General features: G+C 50.9%; 1 protein-coding gene across 1 annotated transcript in view; it reads left to right on the forward strand.

Annotated features, from left to right (window-relative positions):
* WSCD2 (WSC domain sialate O sulfotransferase 2) overlaps nucleotides 1–20,700 on the forward strand; it is a 50,512-nt gene that overhangs the window by 24,106 nt on the left and 5,706 nt on the right. The window contains exons 4-7 of the mRNA XM_004429858.3: nucleotides 4,078–4,199; nucleotides 6,419–6,593; nucleotides 12,424–12,588; nucleotides 20,301–20,501. Of these exons, the coding sequence (XP_004429915.2) occupies nucleotides 4,078–4,199; nucleotides 6,419–6,593; nucleotides 12,424–12,588; nucleotides 20,301–20,501 (663 nt within the window). The remainder of the gene's footprint in view (nucleotides 1–4,077; nucleotides 4,200–6,418; nucleotides 6,594–12,423; nucleotides 12,589–20,300; nucleotides 20,502–20,700) is intronic.

The raw sequence follows: 20,700 nt of genomic DNA on the forward strand, positions 1-20,700 counted from the left end.
GGCAGGTTAGCGATTTAAATATGGTTCTGGAGACTCAGGGTCAAGACTGGGGCATCTTTGGGTACTTAGAGAGAATCAGACTCCAGTGTCAAGAGACCCCAGAGTGACAGCCCTGACTTTGTGAATGATTAGTGGCCGAAAGTGAATGTCAAGGGCATGAGAGAGAAAATAAATGTCACAGTGTTTTGAAAATGCTAAAACAAGGCCTGGAAGAGATTTCTTAAAGAGGGACGGCCCAGAGAGTGTGAGGACTTGGACATTCCTGGGTTGGAATCCAGATGCTGCTGCTGATCAGCTGTGTGGCCTTGGGCAAGTCACTTCCCCGCTCTGAGCCTCTGTTTCCCCATCTGTATAATGGGGAGAATGAGACCTTCCTTGTAGGGATCAGGAGAATAAAGTATATCGAGTGTTTACACAGTGTCAGGCACACAGACAGCATTTGATAATATCAAGAGTGGGAAGATCTCAGACTAGAAGTCCAGTCTCTGCTCCGCCTCGTATAAGTTGGGTGACTTGTGTCAAGTGGCTTCAGCCCTCTGAGGCTTGAGTTTCCTTGTCTGTAAAAATGGGAATCCTTATACCACCAGGCTGATGTGAGGGTTCAATGAGGCTGCACGTGGGAACGGCTCAGCCTAGCTGCCGGCAGGTGGCACGTGACCAATATATGGTAGCTATAATGATAACAGCAGATGCTGTGATATTACTATCGGCATCTAAGCATAATAACAGCATTGCTATTATTGGAAGAAGCACAGACTTGGGAGACAGAAAAACCTGGCTTTGACCTCACTCTGTCATGTGACGGCTTTATGATGCTGGAAGCCACCGGGCCTCTGTGAGCCTCAGTTTTCTCATCTGTGAAGTGGAGGTAGCCGGAGCATCTACGTCATATGGCTGCTGTGAAGACTAAATGGGTCCAAATCTCCCAGCACGGAGCCTGCCATCAGTGGGGGCTCCATAAACGTTTGCGGAGTCTAAAGAGAGAGGGTGACTCCTTATTTTTTAGAGCAAGGCCAGTCTCTCGTTGCCCCGTGACCTGAGTTGTCATCTGGCTGAGTTTTCTGGTTAAGTGACGGTTTGCCCACGGTGCTTCGGGCCTCCTTCCTCGTCGCCGTAGATCTTTAGCTCAGATGTCTGACCCCCCTCCCTGTCCTCATCTTCTATGGCACATTCTCTGAGCATGATGGAATCTTCCTTGGGGTGACTGATGAACTTTCGGCGCTTCCTTCCGAGCATCCCAGGCCACGGGATGGGAGACTGTCTAGTGTTCTCCCATGGGACACTAGTGGCATTGGGGGTGTGACAAGTCCTCATTTGGGGGTGGAGGGCTGTCCTGTACAGAAGAGAACCACTGCATAGTCTAACCCCCTCTCCCCGCCTGGGGAAACTGAGGCCTGGAGGACCACTCAGTGAGTCAGCAGCACCCCAACCACCACCACCGCTGCCGCCGTCTCACCAGCGTGGAGTGAGAGGTGGGGAAGAGGAGGTCGTACCGGATGGTGTGAGCCTGTGGAATGCTCCGGAAATCAGCCGTTAGACCAAATTCCTGATGTCTTCTCAGTTTACTAGATTTACTTCCACAAGAAACAACCTCAGGCTACCTGCTAGGTGATAGAAATAATCACGAGGGTGCCTTTGACAGCTGAAATTTTAGATTATCATTCTTAAACAGCGCCCCCCTCCAATCCTTCTGCCCAGGGAGTAATTCCATGCACATAAATATAAATATATATGTATATGCTAAAAAAGTGGTTTTGCATTCTAGATGGACCCAGATATAGATATAGATGGAGGTGCAAGGTTTTTGCAACTCGCTCCGCTTTTTCCCAAGGGTTAATATTTTGTTTCTGACATAATCCTTGGTAAGTTTTTTGCTAATGGTGGATCCTCAGGTTTGTCACGTAACCTCCCCTCTCTGTTACCCCAGACCCGGCAGAATTTTCAAGAAGATAACATGATATGCTTTTTGTAACGTTCTCAGCAGAGGGGATCACACATAGAAGGTCCTCGATAGATGATGCCTATTTTTGTGCTCCTGGCTTTGATCTGTGCTCTATCAACAGCGTCCTTTGTTTTCTGTGAAAGCTGCACTTCTAGAAAGGTATATACAACTCAGATTTGAGAACAGCTGAACCCAATTTTAAATAGGCATCAGGAGCCTTTTGATAAATTTGACAGGAGCCCCTTTTTATTTTTTTTAATTTGTCTATATCACACGCAAAAAATACGTTCACCTTAGAGAAAGTTAGAAAAGAGCTTTACAAAAAGATGGAAATAAAAATTGCCTACCATCCTACTCTATCAGTCAGAGTTCTCCAGAGAAACAGAACCAGTAGGATGTGTGGGTATACATATATATATTAAGAGATTTATTTAAGGAATTGGCTCATGCAGTTGTGGAAGCTGGCGAGTCTGAAAGCTGTAGGGCAGGCCAGCAGGCTGGCAGCAGGGCAGGAGTTAATGCCGCAGTCTTGAGGCAGAATTCCTTCTTCTCTGGGAAACCTCAGCTTTTGCTCTTCAGGCCTTCAACTGATTGGATGAGGCCCACCCACATTATCGAGGGTAATCTCCTGTAAGTCTCCTTAAAGTCAACTGTTTGTAGATATTAATCACATCTACAAAATACCTTCACAGCAACACCTAGACCAATGTTTGACCAAACAACTGAGCACCATAGCCTAGCCAAGTTGACATAAAACTTAACCATGACACCTACTACTCAGAGATATCCATGGTTCTTAACATATTAGTATATGTCCCTCTAGAGAATTATATTGAGAGATAATTTTTGGATAAAATTTGGATAAAATTTGGATAAAACTGATATTTTATAATATGTGGAGTTTATCTTCTCAGTTTTTGCTTAACATCATATCTTGAACACATCTTCATCTCTCTACAGTGACACCGATATTTTTGATGGAGATATAGATTCCCATTGTGTTGTCATTCCGTGCTCTATTTGCCCAATACTTCTTTGATGGACACCTGGGTTGTTTCCAGTCTTTCACGTGTTAATTTAAATAAATGCTGCAATGAACATCCTTATTGATAAATCTTTGTGTACATCTGCAGTGGACGCAATGGGTGTCCACCCAAATCCCCTTTACTGCGGTGACTGTTGGTGGCCAGTGGTCACATTTGCCCCTTTGCGTGAAAAATGACCCTTGGCCCAACAGGAGCAGCTTCTCCCCGGAGGTTATGTCCCACAGAATAACTGACGGACATCGGGGAGGGGGACACACAGGGCCAAGCCCGGCCCCCTTTCCTTAGAGTGACACCAACTCTGTGGTGCAATTTACACTCCCGGCTGAAGGCGGGACCCCGCTGAGTGCACGTGCTTGCTTAGCTCCGCCCCTGCCCTGTCTTGCTTCCCCCCTGCCTGAGAGCACATCCTCAATAAAATGCTGTCTCAGGTTCTGCTTCTAGGAAACCAGCCTAAGACAACATCTCTGAATATATTTTCAAGGGGCGACTTCTATTGAAGGGACAGCGGTGGCCTCCAAATTTTCTATGTGCAACTGGGATATTTCTGGATTAGGTTATCTTAAAGGGAGTCCCTCCAACAGATCAGTCCCTTGTAGCCTTCCGGGGTCTCAGTGCTGGGTGGGCAGAGACTCCTGGGGCCCCGGGTGTTCCCCCTAAAGTCCAGGACAGTGGGAGAGAGAGGGGCACCTTGGTGCTGTGAGGCAGGACATGACAGCCCTGGGCTTTTCTCAATCCTCAAATGCTCAGCCCTCTCCTGATGAGATCATGAGAACCCCCATGGCATCTATCATTTCCCTGAGGCGAGGCTGCCACCATCGAGAAGGAGGAAGCAAGACATAGGAATGCTGACCAAGAAAAGGGAATAATGTGGCCCAGTGAGAACATCTCAGTGACCCGGACTGTTGACAAAGATGCCAGGATTGAGGAGAATGTTCTTGGAATTGTCTAGCTCATTAGTCTCCACTTTGACTCACTGTGTGACCTTGGGCAAGACTCTTGCCCTCTCTGGGCCTCAGCTGACAAGCGCTTCCTTCAGAAGGTGGTCTCGCAGCCTGGATCTGACTGTTCCTTTTCCCTCTGGCTCTCTAGACGGAAGTGCAGTCTTCCGAGGCTGCTTCCGCAGACCCAACAACCTCTCCCTGGCCTTGCCAGTGACGGCCGCCATGCCGAACATGTCCGTGGACAAGTGCGTGGACCTCTGCACAGAGAAGGTGAGCCCAGGGTCCTCCTCGCAGAACTCCGGGAAGGGGTGGGGTGGAACAGCTGGAGGAACAGGATGCTTGGCTGGAGAAGCAATGGCCCAGCCGGGATGAGGGAGGTCATCACTGTGATCTGTGACATGGGAGAGGGATGCGACCATTTCCCGTGGATACCAGGGGTAGGAGTTACACAGGGTCGGTTTCTTCCCTCTGAGGAAGTGTGTTTGTTCTAATAGAGAGGAATGCTCAGGAATGAGGGTAACACTTCAACTGGGCCTAGAAGCGTGAGTAGAAGATTGCGAGGTAGAGGCAAGGACAATCCCACCTGGGGACAGAGTGAGTTCCCCATCACTGGAGGTGTGCAAGCAGAGGCAGGGTGTCAGCTGACAAGTCGGGCATTGAATAGCAGTTGGACTGCATGATCTATGGGTCCTTTCTCAGCCTGAGATCCTTGATGGCTGACTGTTTATCCTTCCTCGCTAGCCAGACGGTGAACTCCCCAAGAGTAGGGGCTGTGTCTTAAACATTTGTGCCCCCCACACCCGGCACAGAGCTGGCGCATCACTGACACTGAGTGATGTCTCAGGAGCTCTGTCCTTCACTCAAGATGAGCTAATTACATGAGGGTCCACAGGAGAACCGCCCCCCGCCCACCACAAGAAGGCAGTTGCCCATTTCATTCATTCATTCAGCTAATATTTAAGGAGAACCTACTTTGTGCCTGGCCTCGTGCTCAGTGCTGGGGATGCAAAATCAACAAGGTATGGTCTCTATCCTCAAGGACGCTGGCATTTGCTGGGGGCCTGCCTGGTGGCTCCTCCTGGGTGCTCAGCCTGCACCCCAAATCCCAGACGCCCCCACCTGCTCTGAGTCGCCTTGCTTGGCCGTTGCTCTCATGGAGGCTTGTAATCCCTGGAGCGTCTCTCAGGAAGACCGAGAGGCTGCAGCGTCACAGAGGCTGCCTACTGAGCACCTTCTCCGTGCAGCCCTCTGCGCCACGGATCACACAGTTTACCTCTCACAGCAAGGCTTGGAGTTGGGAATTCTCACCCCCATTTCACAGATGACAAAACCAAGGCTCAGACAGGAAAGTCACTTGCCCAAGCTCACAGCATAAGCAAGTGGCAGAGCTGGGACTGACTCCACATCTTTGTTCTTAATTTCTGAGCTGCCCTAGAGCCCCCACAGAGAGGCTTCCAAGAACCATTTAAGGGCATCCAGGCGACGTCAAGTCACCAAGCATTTCCTGAGTGCGTGCTCTGCTCCTAAGAGGCGTCCTGGAAGGTTGGGAGAATTCAGGGCTGTGGGTCTGGAATAGAAGAAAATTGGACAAAGAACACTCCGTTGCCCTCCAAATCTCAGGTCTATCCTGCTCCCACTTAGCTGTTCCGCAGAACGAGTAAAGCAATCGCGAGCAGCTCTCCCAACAAAGATTGTGCATACACGTAGGTATCAAAATCCTCTTGGCCTTAAAGGAACGAATTCAGACAGCTCTTCCCAAAGCGTGGGCTTCGTATCACCGTCAGACCAGGGGGGATTTACCGTGGTGCCATGCCTGACTGTGAGAAAGGCATTTCTTTTCCAGTTTTCTTTCAAGTCCTCCAGGAGAAAGCTTCATCTCAGTGCTGAAGTGTCTTCCACACCTCCCTACCCTCAACTCATCTCCCTTTTATAGGAAAAATGGAGCCAACCCCAGGCTCAGAGTCTTGGCAGGCAGATGAGATGCCTAGTTAGAATTTAATGACATAGTTGGTTTCTTCAGTATTTGCCATTACAGTGTGGAAAGTGTGGAAGTGCTGCTTCCTCACCAGTACTACTTTGGGGAGTGATACAAAGTTTCCTTTGAAATTTAAGTCTCAAAAGGCAAGTTGACTTAAAGGAAACGAATAAATAAATAATAGTACAGGAAAACAAAAAAAAAAACAGTAACTATGTGAGGTGATTGATATGTTAATTAGCTTGATTGTGGAGATTCATTCACAAGGTATACATATATCAAAACATCAAGTTGGACACCTTAAATATATTCAATTTTTGTTTGTCAATTATATCTCAATAAAGCTGGAAAAATAGTACAGGGGGTTCACAGATGGGGCTAAATCGTAAAAGTAGGGTTCACTAAGGAAGTGTGGGGACCCTGGCGTTGGGAGGGTGACGGAGAAGAGAATGCATTCAGAGTCTGGGCAGTCCAGGGGGTTAGCGACTGCCTTCCTGTCCCACTCCATCCCCAGGAGTACCCGCTGGCAGCCCTTGCGGGCACTGCCTGCCACTGTGGGTTCCCCACCACGCGATTTCCCCTCCACGAGAGAGAAGACGAACAGCTCTGTGCCCAGAAGTGCAGCGCAGAGGAGTTTGAGAGCTGCGGGACCCCCAGTTACTTCATTGTGTACCAGACACAGGTCCAAGGTAAGCCAGCCTCTCCTGCGACCCCCAGATGGTCTCCCAATGGCTCCCCTCCCAGAGGTGCCCCGGTCAGTCCATTCCATACTCTGCAGGGCAGAGGGCAGAGGGCAGAGGGCAGAGGGCAGGGCTGGTGAACTTGGCCAGGCTTAGAGATCCTGGATAGGCAACAGAGGGAGGGCGCCAGGCAAGGGGGGTGTTCTAAAGACCCTCATCTCTATCCCTCATCCTGAGGTCCCCCTTGGTGGCTCTTTCCCTATAATGGAGACAGAGACTGAGTGGGAAGATGTCTGGCTGGGAGTGGGAGATCTGGGTCTCCAATATAGATGCCCTGCGTGATCCTGGGCAAGTCACTTCCCCTTTCTGGGCCTCAATTTCTCCCTCTGTAAAATGCGGCTATAGATTGTTGATCCCCAAGGGCCCTTCCAATTCTAGGGTTCTGTAAATTTGTCTCTAAATTCTTCTTCTCTTTCTCCGGGTCACTCCTCCTATCCACTTCTATCCTTCCTCTTCTAATGGAACCCACAGTTACTGTTTATCTCCTCTTCCCTCTCTTGGGGCCACCAGACTGTGATGATGGTGATGATGATGATGGTGATGATGATGATGGTGATGATGATGATGATGATGATGATGATGGTGGTGATGATGATGGTGGTGATGATGATGGTGATGATGATGATGGTGGTGATGATGATGGTGGTGATGATGATGGTGATGATGATGGTGATGATGATGATGGTGATGATGATGATGATGGTGATGGTGATGATGGTGATGGTGATGGTGATGATGGTGATGGTGATGATGATGATGATGGTGATGATGATGATGATGGTGATGATGATGATGGTGATGATGGTGATGGTGATGATGGTGATGGTGATGATGGGGTGATGATGACGGTGATGATGATGATGGTGATGATGGGGTGATGATGATGATGGTAGTGGTGCTAGAGTTGGTGGTGGCACTCAGGGTTTCTCAAGGACATTCTTTGGGCTGGACTGAGAGTTGAGTCCTTCATTTGCATTTTCTCCCTGAATCCCCTCAGCTCTCCTCTGAGATGGGAACCATCATTGTGCCTACTTTACAGGAAGGGAAATCGAGACTTAAAACAGTTGAGGGACTTGCCTGAGGTCATGCCCTTTATAAAATCTCTGGATGAAAACCTTTTCTCCTGACTGAGGCATCATAAAAGGTGGGTGGCATTTGGAGAGGTGTCTTGTTGGGACACTCAGCCCAAAAGAAACCCCTGAAAGATTCCCAATATCTGAGTATACTGACCACCTACTATGCACCAGTCCTATGCCAAGCCTCGTCTCACATAGTGATACAAAGCCCACAGTAAGCCTATGGTCAGGGCAATATCATCCCCATTTTACAGACAGGAGAAGCAAAACTTATAGGGATTCAGAAGTGGCCACAATTGCACATCTACGAGAGTGATTTGCTTTCAGGTCTCTGACTCCAAAGCCCCTGGTAGAAACCTCTGCCCACAGTGCAAAGAACCCTCCCCACTCCCTCTGAAGCCTGGAGAGCCAACAAAACACCACTGGGCTAGACCTCCTCTTCATCTCCCAAGAACTAGGCCGCCATGTATGGTTGGGCAGGTTGGGCACTGCACAGGCAAATCCTACGGGAAAAGTGGTACCTGAAAGCCAGCCCACGCTCTGCCTGTCATTCTGTGCACCTGGATGGCAGCACATCTGCCCAGAGGAAGGGGAGGGTGACTTTTTCTGATTTGCACTAAGGTTCTGTGAGAGCTAGGGGCAGCCCCACCAATGCGCCTCCCCTGTTTGGCCTGATGGGGGTACCAGTGGTGGCTGAAGTCCTGCTAAGAATGCAGTGAGCAGGAACGTGTTTAGCGAGTGTGGCCCTTGGCTTTGTTTATCCTCCAATGAGGAAGGATGAGCATTTGGTAGTTTCTAGGAAGGGTGAGTTGGTCTGGGCAGATCTGTGTTGCCCCAGCTTGGGGGAGGGTCACACTCAGATTAATTATCCCATGACCGTGAACAGCTTTGATGTGGGCAGAACAGACACTGGAGCCTTTGCAAGAGCAGACAAAGAGCCCTAATGGACGAGTTTGCTCATTCCCAGTGTCCTGCCCCCAGGCCGTGACTGGTCTTCAATTTTTCCATGTCATGCTTGCAATCCCTACGCACTGGGGAGGCTTAAGAGTCATGCGGTTCATCAGGCTGCCAAGAGCCTGGTCCACCATGGCTGTCATTTATTAAGCACCTGTTATATGCCAAGCCCCGATGTTCCTGCTGGGAACTAAATAAGTATTGAGCACCTACTGTGTGCCAGGTACTATCTAAGCCCTTTGGACTGAATTAACTCATCTAATCCTCACAACAGTCCAATGACATAGGTGCAGCTATTATTACCATTTTACAAATGAGGCAACTGGGCACAGAGAGGTTGAGTAGCTTGGCCAGAGTCACACAGCTAGGACGGGGCAGAGCTGGGATTCGAACCCAGGCAATCTGGGTCCTGAGCCTGCACTCTTAACCACAGCTTCTCAACATACATTGCAAATACTTCACACGCATTATCCATTTAATCTTTTAAGGTTTATTAGCCCCATTTTACAAGTGAGTAAACTGAGGCTCAGAGAGGTGAAGAGTCTTGTTCAATGTCACACAGCTAGGCCATGACAACCCCAGATTGGAACCCAGGTCTGTGTGACTCCGAAGCTATATCCAATACTGCCTTCCACATCTGCTCTGATTTATGGAGCTTAAGAACCAAATACACTTTCTTTTTGGTGCTAAAAACAACATCCTTTACTGCAGAGTTGGTCTTAGCCTGCCAGGATGTATTTGAATGGAGAATTCTGTTTTCTGGGGAAATTGAGAGGCCGGGTTCTTTCTCCCTCCCAACATTTTATTACGAAAAAATGTCAAACCTCCAGAAAAAAATGGAAAGAATTACACAGTGAACACTCATATACTCATCCCACAGATTTTCCATTTGTCAACATTTTGTTATATTTACTGTATCATACATCTTTCCACTTCTCCATCCCTCCATCCTTATTTTTTGATGCATTTCGAAGTAAGTTGCCAACATCATTACACTTCAGTGTGCCTATCACAAATGATAATTCGATATTTGCTTATGATTTTTTGTAGTCACATTTACATAGAGCGAAATGCACAAATTTTAAGTGTACTATTCCATGGCGCCTGGCTAATTCACACCCTTATCAAAATATAAAACATAACCATACTCCTAATCATCTAGGCTCTCTTTTGCAGTGTGCTCCGTGAAAACCACTCCCAGTCACCTACGTAGGCTTCAGCAAAGGCAAAGACGTGGTTTATTTTTTTCCAAAGTCTGCTCTCCCCTGAACAATGGATTAAATGCGGCGTGGTGGGAGTAGAGAGCTGGGCCTCTGGCTGCAGCAACGATACTAGAGCTACAGACGATTGGCACTCAGTGTGTGGGCCCTGTGCTAACACCCAACCTGCATTCTCGACTTAACCCTCCTAACAGCCCTGGGACGTGATCACTGTCAATAGTCCCATGTTACAGGTGAGGAAACTGAGGCTCAGAACCCATTATTTTTCTGAGGTCACCCAGCACGTAGGTGGCCGAATTGGAATTTAAAATTAGGACTTAAAACATTGCCCTTTTAAAAGGCTGCTGTGAGGGCCGGCCCCGTGGCTTAGCGGTTAAGTGCGCACGCTCCGCTGCTGGCGGCCCGGGTTCGGATCCCGGGCGCGCACTGATGCACCGCTTCTCCGGCCATGCTGAGGCCGCGTCCCACATACAGCAACTAGAAGGATGTGCAACTCTGACATACAACTATCTACTGGGGCTTTGGGGGAAAAAAGGAGGAGGATTGGCAACAGATGTTAGCTCAGAGCCGGTCTTCCTCAGCAAAAAGAGGAGGATTAGCACGGATGTTAGCTCAGGGCTGATCTTCCTCACTAAAAAAAAAAGGGGGGGGCTGCTGTGAGAAATCAATGCAGCTCATGGTGTATTTCAATAATGGCAGGTAATGCAGAACAGGAAAGGCCCGTGTAAAATCTTGAAAGGAATTGTTAGAAGGGTTGAGTGATGGGTGCTATCAGATGGTGCTGAGTAGTCAAGTGAGGTGAGGCTGGGCTGAACACTGGGTGGTCGCTGGAGACTTGAGCAGGAGCTGGCTCTGGGCAGGGACCAGGGAGAAGCCCAGAGAGGCAAGAGCTGGGGGCAGATAGAAGGAGGAGATGGAATGGGGTGTGGACGCCTCGGCCAGAAGTAGGACTGAGTGGGGTGAGCAGAGAGAGGGGCTGCTGGAGGAGGGTTTTTTAACTGATGGAGCTATTTGTTCACGTTTGAATGCTAATGTGGTGGAGCCAGCTGAGAAAGATGCAGGGGAATTGATGGAGCGAGGAGCTTGGGGAGGAGGAAGGAGATGGGAAGAAGACACAAGAGCAGGAGGCGGCCCTTTCTTCCAGGAAGTGGGAGGGGAGGAGGAGGGGGTGGGAGGCAGGAAAGCCTTGTGAGCCTAAGGGGCAGGGGAGCCAGCAGAGGAGGATGTTTGCCGCCGGTCCCTTCATGGTAACTAAGGGCTGAGGTCATGGGCTCAGAGTGGAGATGCAGGGCAGGGACTGAAAAGCCAGGATTCTCTCTTCCTTTTCCACTGCAGAGCCCCCTGTGCTGGGCCTTCCCTCAGCTTCCCTTCTATCTGCAGGGACCGGACCGAAAGAAATCACCCACCGTGCCTTCTTGCCTCCAGGAGGGACTGCAGTGGGAGGGGCTGAGGCACATACTTCCTGTTAGCTCTGTAAAGAATCAGGAGTATTGGAATGGTACTCACCTGCCCCAATCCATTTTACAGAGGGGGAAGTGGAGGGCTAGAGGAAAATAGTAACCACCCTTTTGAGCTCTTTAGTGTATTAACATACTACATGCATTATTTCCTTTAATCCTTATAAGAGCCCTACAATGTAGATATTACTGTTCTCCACCCATCCATCCAACCACCATTGCATCCATCCTTCCACTCATCCATCCTTCCATCCACCCATCTTCCACCCACCCACTCATTTGTCCACCCACCTACCCATCCATCCATCTAACCACCCATCCAACCACCCATCTACCCATCCATCCATCTAACCACCCATCCAACCACCCACCTACCCATCCATCCATCTATCCGAGAAACATATATTATAGTACATATTATGCATAGTAATGATAGCCCAGGCAGTGCGGGAAGGGAGGGAGGGAGCACCAATTCTAGAAGCAGTCCACCTGGCAAAGGCAGGTAGGAGGCAGTGAGGCCGAGGGCAGAGCATGCCTGAAGGAGCAGAGCACACGTGAGCAAGGGAAGCGACACCAGGTGGCTAACAGGTGCAGGGGTGAGGGAGCGAGCCGGTGGGGGAGATGAGCCTGGGAGGAGGCAAGGGTTGGGCCACGCAGGGCTTGGATGCCAGGATAAGAATCTTGGACTGGATCCCATGTAGATGGATGCCACTTGAGGGTTTTAATCTGGAGAAAAGTTGGGGGGGGGCAGGTATTAGAGAGTGACCACTGTGTTGGGGGGACACTGAGGCAGGAGAGAAGACTCACCCTCCTAGCAAATTTTGTTGACTCCCTACAGTGTGCTCATCCCTTTTCTTACATGATCTCATTCAACCCTCACATCAACCCTGTGAGGGAGGAACCATTTCTCCCATTTTACAGATGGGGAAACTGAGGCCCAGAAGGTGTCCCAGCATGTGCACTGAGGCACACGGCTGGGAAGTGGCAGGGGTGGGACTCACACCCTGGTCCCTTCTGGACAGGCTACGTCTGGCCCTGCCACTGACCCCTGTCGGTGCCCTGCCCTTTGCAGACAACCGCTGCATGGACAGAAGGTTTCTTCCAGCCAAGTCCAAGCAGCTCATCGCTCTGGCCAGCTTCCCGGGTGCCGGCAACACGTGGGCTCGCCACCTCATCGAGCTGGCCACCGGCTTCTACACTGGCAGCTACTACTTCGACGGTTCTCTCTACAACAAAGGTGAGGCGGCAGAGGGGGCGGGAGGGCTGCCTGGGCTCAGAAGGACCCACTGGGAGGGCATGGGAATACCCCTTCCTGAGCACCTACTGTGTGCTGCTCAGCTTGCTCTGGCATGTTCACTGAGACCTACTATGTGCCTGGTACCTTCCCTTCGCTTATATCCCACAAACCTTTCTAGAGTATAATGTCCTGGGTACCTCACCAACATCCGTTCAATAAGAGACCTACTATGTGCCTGGTACCTCCCCTCCATTTAGAGCACCACAAACCTTCCTTGAGGTACTACTGTGTGCTGGGTACCTCAGCACAGACGTTTACTGACCAGAAACTCTGTACCTAGAGATACAAATAACTACGTTCACTTTGGGGACGTTTCTGGAGGACCTACTGTGTATCAGATGTCTTATCGACACTGAAGTCAATGATATTTCTTGTGCGGGTTTCCTGAGCACTGCTGTGTTCTGGATGCACTTCCTAAGTTTAGTTTCCCAACAGCCATGTATGGAGCGCCGACTGTGTACCAGGCACTTCGTGTAGGTTATTAACACAGACGTTCTCTTGGCCTCTACCAGGGGGCGAGAGCTGTGCCAAGTCTACGGTTTTCTTTAACCCTTCACAGTAACCCTGGGGGTAGGGTGAGGGTACCATTTCCCAGATATGAAAACTGAGTCTTGGAGAGGAGAAATAGCTTGACTAAAGGCACACAGGTTTTTTTCAATGGGCTGACCGGGGATTACACCCTAGTGTTTCCCAGTTTCAAAGCCCACACACTTATGACTCCAGCACACCGGCAAAGAATCCCTGTAGTTTCTTACTGGGGAACTGGAAATCGTGGCTGAAATGTCCCTTGGGCATGGAGCCCTCTCCCAGGTGTGGTGGGGGGTATCAGGGAGGCAGGGGCTCTGCCTGTGAGGGAGTTTGAGTCTCTCTGTGGAGCAGCCCTTGGCTGTGGGTCTTTGTGTCTGCAAACCAGATGAGGACCACTTCTTGGCTGTGTGACTTTGAGCAAGTTACTGTACCTCTCTGATGCTGTGTCATCGTGCACAAATTAGAGATAACAGTATGTAGCTGGTGACGTTGTTGTGAAGGTCCATGAGTTGATACATGTAACGTGCTTAGCACAAAGTAAGTGTTTAATGAATGTAGGCTGTGGATACTGCGGTCTGGGCGCCAGGCACGGGCCAGGCGCAGCTCGGCGTTGGCAGAGAGCCGTCCCTGAACCCAGCTCAGGGAGAGCCAGGAGGCATGTGTGTCTGGGCGAGAAGCAGGAGAGACGCAGAGAGTGAGGGAGAAAAGGCAAGAAAGGTGAAAAGGGGCAGGTGGAAGGATGGAGTTGGCAAGGGGCAGGGGGTAGGGGGTCTGCCTTAGAATCCTGACTTGTTGTATATTTATTAATTTTTAGTTTGGGCTTAGCAACCGTTTGTTGAACACCTTTTATGTGCGAGCTCCGAGCTGTGGGTTTGCATGTTCGTACCAGGATTTGGACCCAGGCCTGGCTGTCGGCAGGATCTATGCTCTTAACCGCTAAGCTGCACTGCCTTTATGGGAGTGGCTGGGAGGAGCCCAGGCACATTCTGGAATCTCCTTGGCTTGTCCTGGGGCAGTGGTTGAGGAAAGCAGGCTCGGAGAGCATCCCGGGGCTGGCCCGCGTTCTAACCTTCCCGGCTGTGGCATCGACCCTACTCACGGAATCCTAGAATGTCCCAAACAGAAGGGTCCTTCAGGAGCATTTAGTTCAGGGATCCAAAGTGGTTTCATCTCCCGTGTCAGTTCCAATGGATCCCTGCTTTCCGATGATGTGTTAAGAAGGATTCTGAGGTTCTGTTCTCCCTCAGTAACAAAGTGCCTTAATCCAATAGTGACACCTGTTGAGGGTGTAGAAGGGAGAGTGGCGGTCTGCATGCCAGGTACATACCATCTCTGATCTAACTCAACCTCCTAACTTCAGAGAAAGGGAAACTGAATCTCACAATGGAATCAGGAGAATGAGTTTTCAGTCTGAACTCTTATGAGCTGTGGGATCTTGGGCAAGATTCTTCACCTCTCTGAGCCTCAGCTTTCCTAGTCAATAATATGGAGACATCAATGCCAAACTCAGAGATTTGGAAAAAATATAATAAGAAAATGTGTGTGAGGCTGTGGTCTAAAATATACAATATTTTTTCAATGACATGTAACCAGGATGGTCAACTATTTAGTCCAAGTCCAAGAGGGCTGGTCTCTGACTGCACGTTAGAATCACCCAGGGAGCTTTCAAAGCCTTCACGCCCAGGCTGCTCCCTGGACCTTTCCCGTCAGAATTTGGGGGTGGGCCTGGCACTGGTATTTTTTAAAAGCTCCCCGGGTGATTTCAACGCAAAGTCAGAGTGAGCCCCCCGGCCCTAGACTGGGAACCCAGTATTCTCACTTCCAGACCCAAGACATTCAAAACATTGGTCTTTGCCCTGTGTTTTTAATGCTCAAGTGTTGGGGAGTGTCAGGAGTTTTTCATTAACGGGGTGAAGTGTCAACTAAAGTTTTAGAAAGAAAGAAAGAAGGAAGGAAGAGACAGGGGCGGGGGGTGTGGGGTGCGTGGAGAGGGAGAAAGGAAGAAACCGTGAACCTTCCCCGGCAGTTCCTCCAACTCCCAGTGTGTCAATGTCCCCACGTCCCGCTGGGACAGGCAGGGTTCTGTGGGCCGCTCATGGGCAGCTGAAGCTTTGAGTGCACCCGCCTTTACACTAGGGGCTTAAAAATACTTCCTGTCGCCTGAGGCCTTGCCCTTAAAAATGAGCTCTCCGTGGGAGTCCAGGGCTGGCAGTGGGGTGCAGGCAAAGAGAGGACCCCCCGACAGCATTGGTCAATCTGGCTAACCCCCAAGTTCCCCCTGCCCATCACTTACTGAAATCCTTAAACCCTGGTGGGTTCTGGAGTGAGGGGGGCGGGAATGTGCCAGAGGGAGGGAGAAAAGCTGTGCCCCGATTGGGCCCCACTGGGTGGCTGTGCTGCCCTCAGGGGCATTTAACTGTGGCCCCCTGCCCATTGCCCCCGGGATGAGGTGCACAGTTCTCAGAAGGGCATCCCAGTGGCCTTGACGTGTCCAGTCCTGGCTGTCCCTGCTGCCTCACACCCCCCGCACTCACCCCTTTCACCATCCAACACCATCAAACTCTTTGTATTCACCCATCACGCTGTGTCGCTCTTCCCCCTCCTCCTCCTCCTCCTCACATCTCTGCCCACACCACCTCTGCCTGGGACACCCTCCTCCCTTTGGGGTAAGTCCTATCCACCCCAAGACTGAGTTACAAAAAAATATGGAGCACCCATCACAGCGCTGGGCCCATCATGGACAGTCAATAAATGCCCACAATTATTTGTGTTAGTAACAGTGACATGAATATATTAATAATAGCAAAGGCCACGATGGAGTGCCCTGGGTACTAGGAGGATGGAGGAGGACACTTAAGAACGTCAGAGACACCACAAACGGGGATGTGACCCGAGGCTGGAGGAGCGGGTCTCCAGGCAGACAAGCCGGGATCAGGGTGGAGGCGTGGGTGACATCCCAGAGAAAGGAAACAGCACGTGCAAATGTCCGGTGTGGTTTCTAACTACGAGGAGCTCATTGTTCCTGGAGTCTGACGGATGAAAGGGGCAGCAGCATGGCCGCCCACTGGAGGCCAACCGGGGCACAGCTTTTCTCCCTCCCTCTGGCACCATGTCTGCCTCCCATCCCCGAATGCTCCAGGGGAGCGTAGAGGGATTTTAGGCAGACAGTGGTGTGCTGAGATTTGCATGTGTAAAATACTGCTCTGGCCACCAAGGTTGGGTGGGGAAACATTTCAGCTGTAGGACCGTCCAGGTGAGTGACAGTGGTGGGCAGAAGGATGCGGGGAGGGACATTTAGGAGGTCATTGATTGGGGGGGGTGCCTCGGTGATGGGCCGGGAGGGGGTGGTTTCTCTGTGATGAGCTGGTCCTCCAGTGACACGTGCTGATTTATTTAACCCATTAGAGTTTCCTCATCTCTGCTACTAACCAGCTGGATAACTGGGGCACATCCCCCTCCTCTTGCGGGCTCCATTTCCTCCTCTGTGACAGGTGTCGGGTGGGCGATCCCCCAGGGCCCTCCTGGATCTAGAGAGCTGCCTGACATTTTCTCGCCTTCTCCACTTTCTCTGCAACCTTCTCTTCCCTCTTCCTGGCCACAGCCCGAGGGGCTGTTGAGTGAAGGAGGGGAGGAAATGAATGAATGAATAAATGAATGAATGAATGAATGGACCCTCCCTCCCAGAATCCAAGTGTCTGTCTCACTTGAGTTCTGCCTTCTCTTCCCCTTACTCAGGGAGGTTGGCCATTGGCAAAGCATGGTTTTCTCTGTGTCTGGGTCCATCTGCCTGTCTCTCACTTTCTTGATCTTTTTTTCTCTCTCTGTCTTTGCATCTCTCTGTCACGTATGTATCTCTGTTTCCTTCTGTCTTTTTTGTGTGTGTCTCAGTTTGTTGTCTCTCTTTGTCTCCTTATTTCATTTCTCTGTTTCTCTCTCCCCCTCTTCTCCCTCTCTCCATCTCGTGGACCCACAGCCCTGGGTGCAGACTCAAGCTCTGCGGCTGTCAGGACCTCTGAGGGAGGGGAAACAGAGGAGGGAGGGGCTGGGACGACAGCCCAGAGCTGAGCAGAGCCCTTCTCAACTTCTGGGGGCCCACAGAGGGGGCAGGAGACTGACGAGGCAGCCTCTCAGCCCACCTGACACAGGACGAGCATTTCTGAGGATTGCCTCGAAACAAACCCATGGTTTCTGGAGGACCACCAGCCTCCAGCGTGTCCCTGTCTGGAGCCAGGAGGGGGCCTTTCCTGCCCCAGTAAGCTCTGGGGCAGGCAGAGATGTGGAGTTTCTGCCACTGCCCTTCTCTGTGCTTGTTTCCCTACGTGCAAAATGCATATGCAGCTGCAACACTGGGAGGTGGGGGAAGAGAAGGAGAAATGTATCTTGTTCTCTCTGTGGCCTGAATGCACAAGGTCATTTTTCCAAATCCTAGGACAATTGTCCAGCCCTTCAGAGCTTGAGGGTCACATGGGTGCCCCACATAAGCTATTTTTGTGACCCTTCAACCTAATATGATTTAAATATTCCACATTTATGTAAGGAGGTGCTGGGTCCTGTGCCAGGGAAGGGTGGAGAAGAGCCCCCCCTGGTGGTGGAGTTCAGCAATTCCGCTCTGGCCCCAAGCTGGCATCCCTGATTCCTCCGCAATTACCTGGAGGCACTCCTTAGGGGACAGTTGAGCAACCATCTGTTGTTCCTCAGCCAAGCTCATCCCAGGTGGCCTCTCAAAGGCTTCTTTCCAGACATAGAACTCTTCTCTTCCTGGGAGACATTCTGCTAAATGGAATTTTCCCCACTTCCCTGCATTTCCAGTGCTCCCTGCAGACTAACTCTCGAGGCAACGGAAATCTGGAATCTGGAGCAGATCTTTCCCAATGTTCATAGTTTTTCTTTGTTTATTTTATCTTGATAAATACTGTGCTAAGTTGACCCCATCATGGAACAAAGGGAAGGGTGATTTAGGTCTCACAATGCATGGAGCTGATTTAAACCAGTTGGACCATTCTGCCATGTGTCTGACTATTTATTTTTTTTCTCTGAGAATCTGTGTGGGTTCTTGTGTACCCCCTGCCTATGTCTTCCCATGGCTGTGCTCACAGTGAAATGGATTTTGATGACGAGAAAATGAAATCCTAGATGGGAAGTCCTCTGTCCATGTCATAAAGAGCTCCACCAATGGAATGCATGACAGCACGATGTGAAATTGTACCCAGTGCTGCCTGTGGGTGAACATTTGTCTCAAGCTCTCTCTCAAGTTCCCACAGCCCATTCCTCATGGCCCTCAGGAAGCAATTTTCCGCATGATACTGGGCTCCCCATGGGCTTCGAAGACTACGGGTTAATATTTTCTCATGGGCATGGGCCAGTACTAATTTGCAAGGCTAAGCTAATCCTTGCAACTTGACGTGGCAAGTCCCGAGATGGAATTTGACTCAGGAAATCATGTTCCCTTCCTGGCTCTTCTGCCCTGTGGCCCTGGGAGCGGGGCTGCACCTTTCTGCACCAGAATAAGAGTAGGTACTGCACAGCCTCACCTTAATCCACCTTAAAAGCCAGAGCACAAAGCCCTAGAAACCACCGTGAGTGGGCAGGGAAGGAAGACACTGCTCCAAGGTTTGGTGACACAGGGTGGCTTCCCCACCCAGGATCTCACCCTGAGACTTGTTCTGCACTAGCTGCCGTTTGTTGAAGTCTTACTGTGTGCCTTGTAGATTCCTCACAATAGCCCTGTGAAAGAGAAGCTGCATGGTTCCATTTTACAGATGAGGAAACTGAGGCCCAAAGAGACAGCATGACGTCCAGGATCACCCATTGAGTTGGTGGGTGATATCAGCCCGTATCTTGAAGGTCCAATACAATAACATTTCAGGTTGGCTTTCAAGATCCCATCCCAATGCCTTAGCTCTCGGAGAGGGGGAGGCCTAGACGGTGAAGAGCACAGTCTCAGGGGCCTCGATGGCTTGGGTTTGAATCTTGGCTCTGCCTCTCGCTAGCTCTGTAACTCAGGTGAGTTATTTGATCTTTCTGTACCTCAGTTTCCTCATCTATAAAATGAAACCCTCATAAGATTATTGAAAGGATCAAGCTGCCCAATGTACACGAAGGGCTCAGGCCAGCATCCAGCAGAAAGTCGGTGCTGTGGAAGCATTCCCTCATTCTCCAGCTACCCAGACCTTCTTTCGGTTCCTCGGCTTTTGATCAAGTCCCTCCTTCCTTTTGCTTAAATCCTTTTAAGGGCTGTGCAGGCTTTCTGGTCTAGTACTGAACTCTCATCACAACCCCCACAACCCTCTCCAGCCTCACACTCTCCCCTGCTCTCTGCTCTCCCTTGGCAGTCAGTCATTGTGACCTGTTTCTTCCCACCCACCACAGGACCTTTGCACCTGCTGTTCCCACCACCTTTTCCTCCTCTCTTAGGCTAGTAGATTCCTCCTCATCCTTCAGTTCTCAGCTTAGGCATCTCTTCCTCCAGGAAACTTTTCAGGATGCTGCCTGACTAGGTCATGACCTTGGCTAGGTTGGCTGGGCTGCTCAGCTCCAGACTGCAGGTTGGACCCACGTCTGTTCCATGTGTCTCTCCCCAGCTGGGACCAATAGCCCTCCAGGGCGTGCTCTCCTCACAGTGATGGTAGAAGCACATGAGTGAATAGAAACATGTGACGTGTCTTGAGACTTTGGCAGAGACCCACTTCTGCTCTCTTTCCCATGGTCGAACCAAGTCATATGGCCATGCCCAACATCAGGGGGGTGGGGTGTGGACTCCACCCAGAAGGGACTCCTCCAACCCGTCACTGTCAGGCCCTCTCATGGCACCTCAGCACGAATACTCCTCTCCCGCAGGACTAACCAAGGCAATGATTCTACATTCATTGGTGTCACTATGTGAATAATCTGCTCTCAAAAACAGTAAGACCCATGGATGTTTTTGCAAATCATTTTACACCCCCCCCCCCCCCCGGCTCCCAGCATAGCGCCTGGCACATAGTAGGTGCTCCATAAAGACGTGCGTAAATGAACAAGTGAATGAAAGAACGCATGAGGGTTCCCGAGGTGGCCCAGAGTGGGTGGGGTGGACTCCTCGCCTCCCCCAGCTCACCCGCCATGTCCCTGCCCCGGGCTGTGGGAAGGGTTCAAAGGCGAGCGGGACCACTGGCGCAGCGGGAGGACCATCTGCATCAAGACGCACGAGAGCGGCCAGAAGGAGATCGAGGCCTTCGACGCCGCCATCCTGCTCATCCGTAACCCCTACAAGGCCCTCATGGCGGAGTTCAACCGCAAGTATGGCGGCCACATCGGCTTCGCCGCCCACGCGCACTGGAAGGGCAAAGGTATTGCGGGGCAGGGGAGGGAGAGGCGGGCCGGGGGCGCGGGGCATCCAGGAGGGCGTCCTTGAGCGCACGTGTGTGATGCCCCAGCTCCTGCTTACGGCTGAGGAGGTGCAGGTCCCACATCCCGCTGCACCCCGAGCATCGCCCTGTGCGAGCCAGGCTGCTGTCATGGCACCGTGGGTAAGGGCAGGCGCTCTGG

The sequence above is a fragment of the Ceratotherium simum genome, chromosome 35 (genome assembly GCF_057802395.1).
Source record: "Ceratotherium simum simum isolate JZ-2026a chromosome 35, ASM5780239v1, whole genome shotgun sequence".
In the NCBI taxonomy this organism is placed as follows: Eukaryota; Metazoa; Chordata; class Mammalia; order Perissodactyla; family Rhinocerotidae; genus Ceratotherium; species Ceratotherium simum.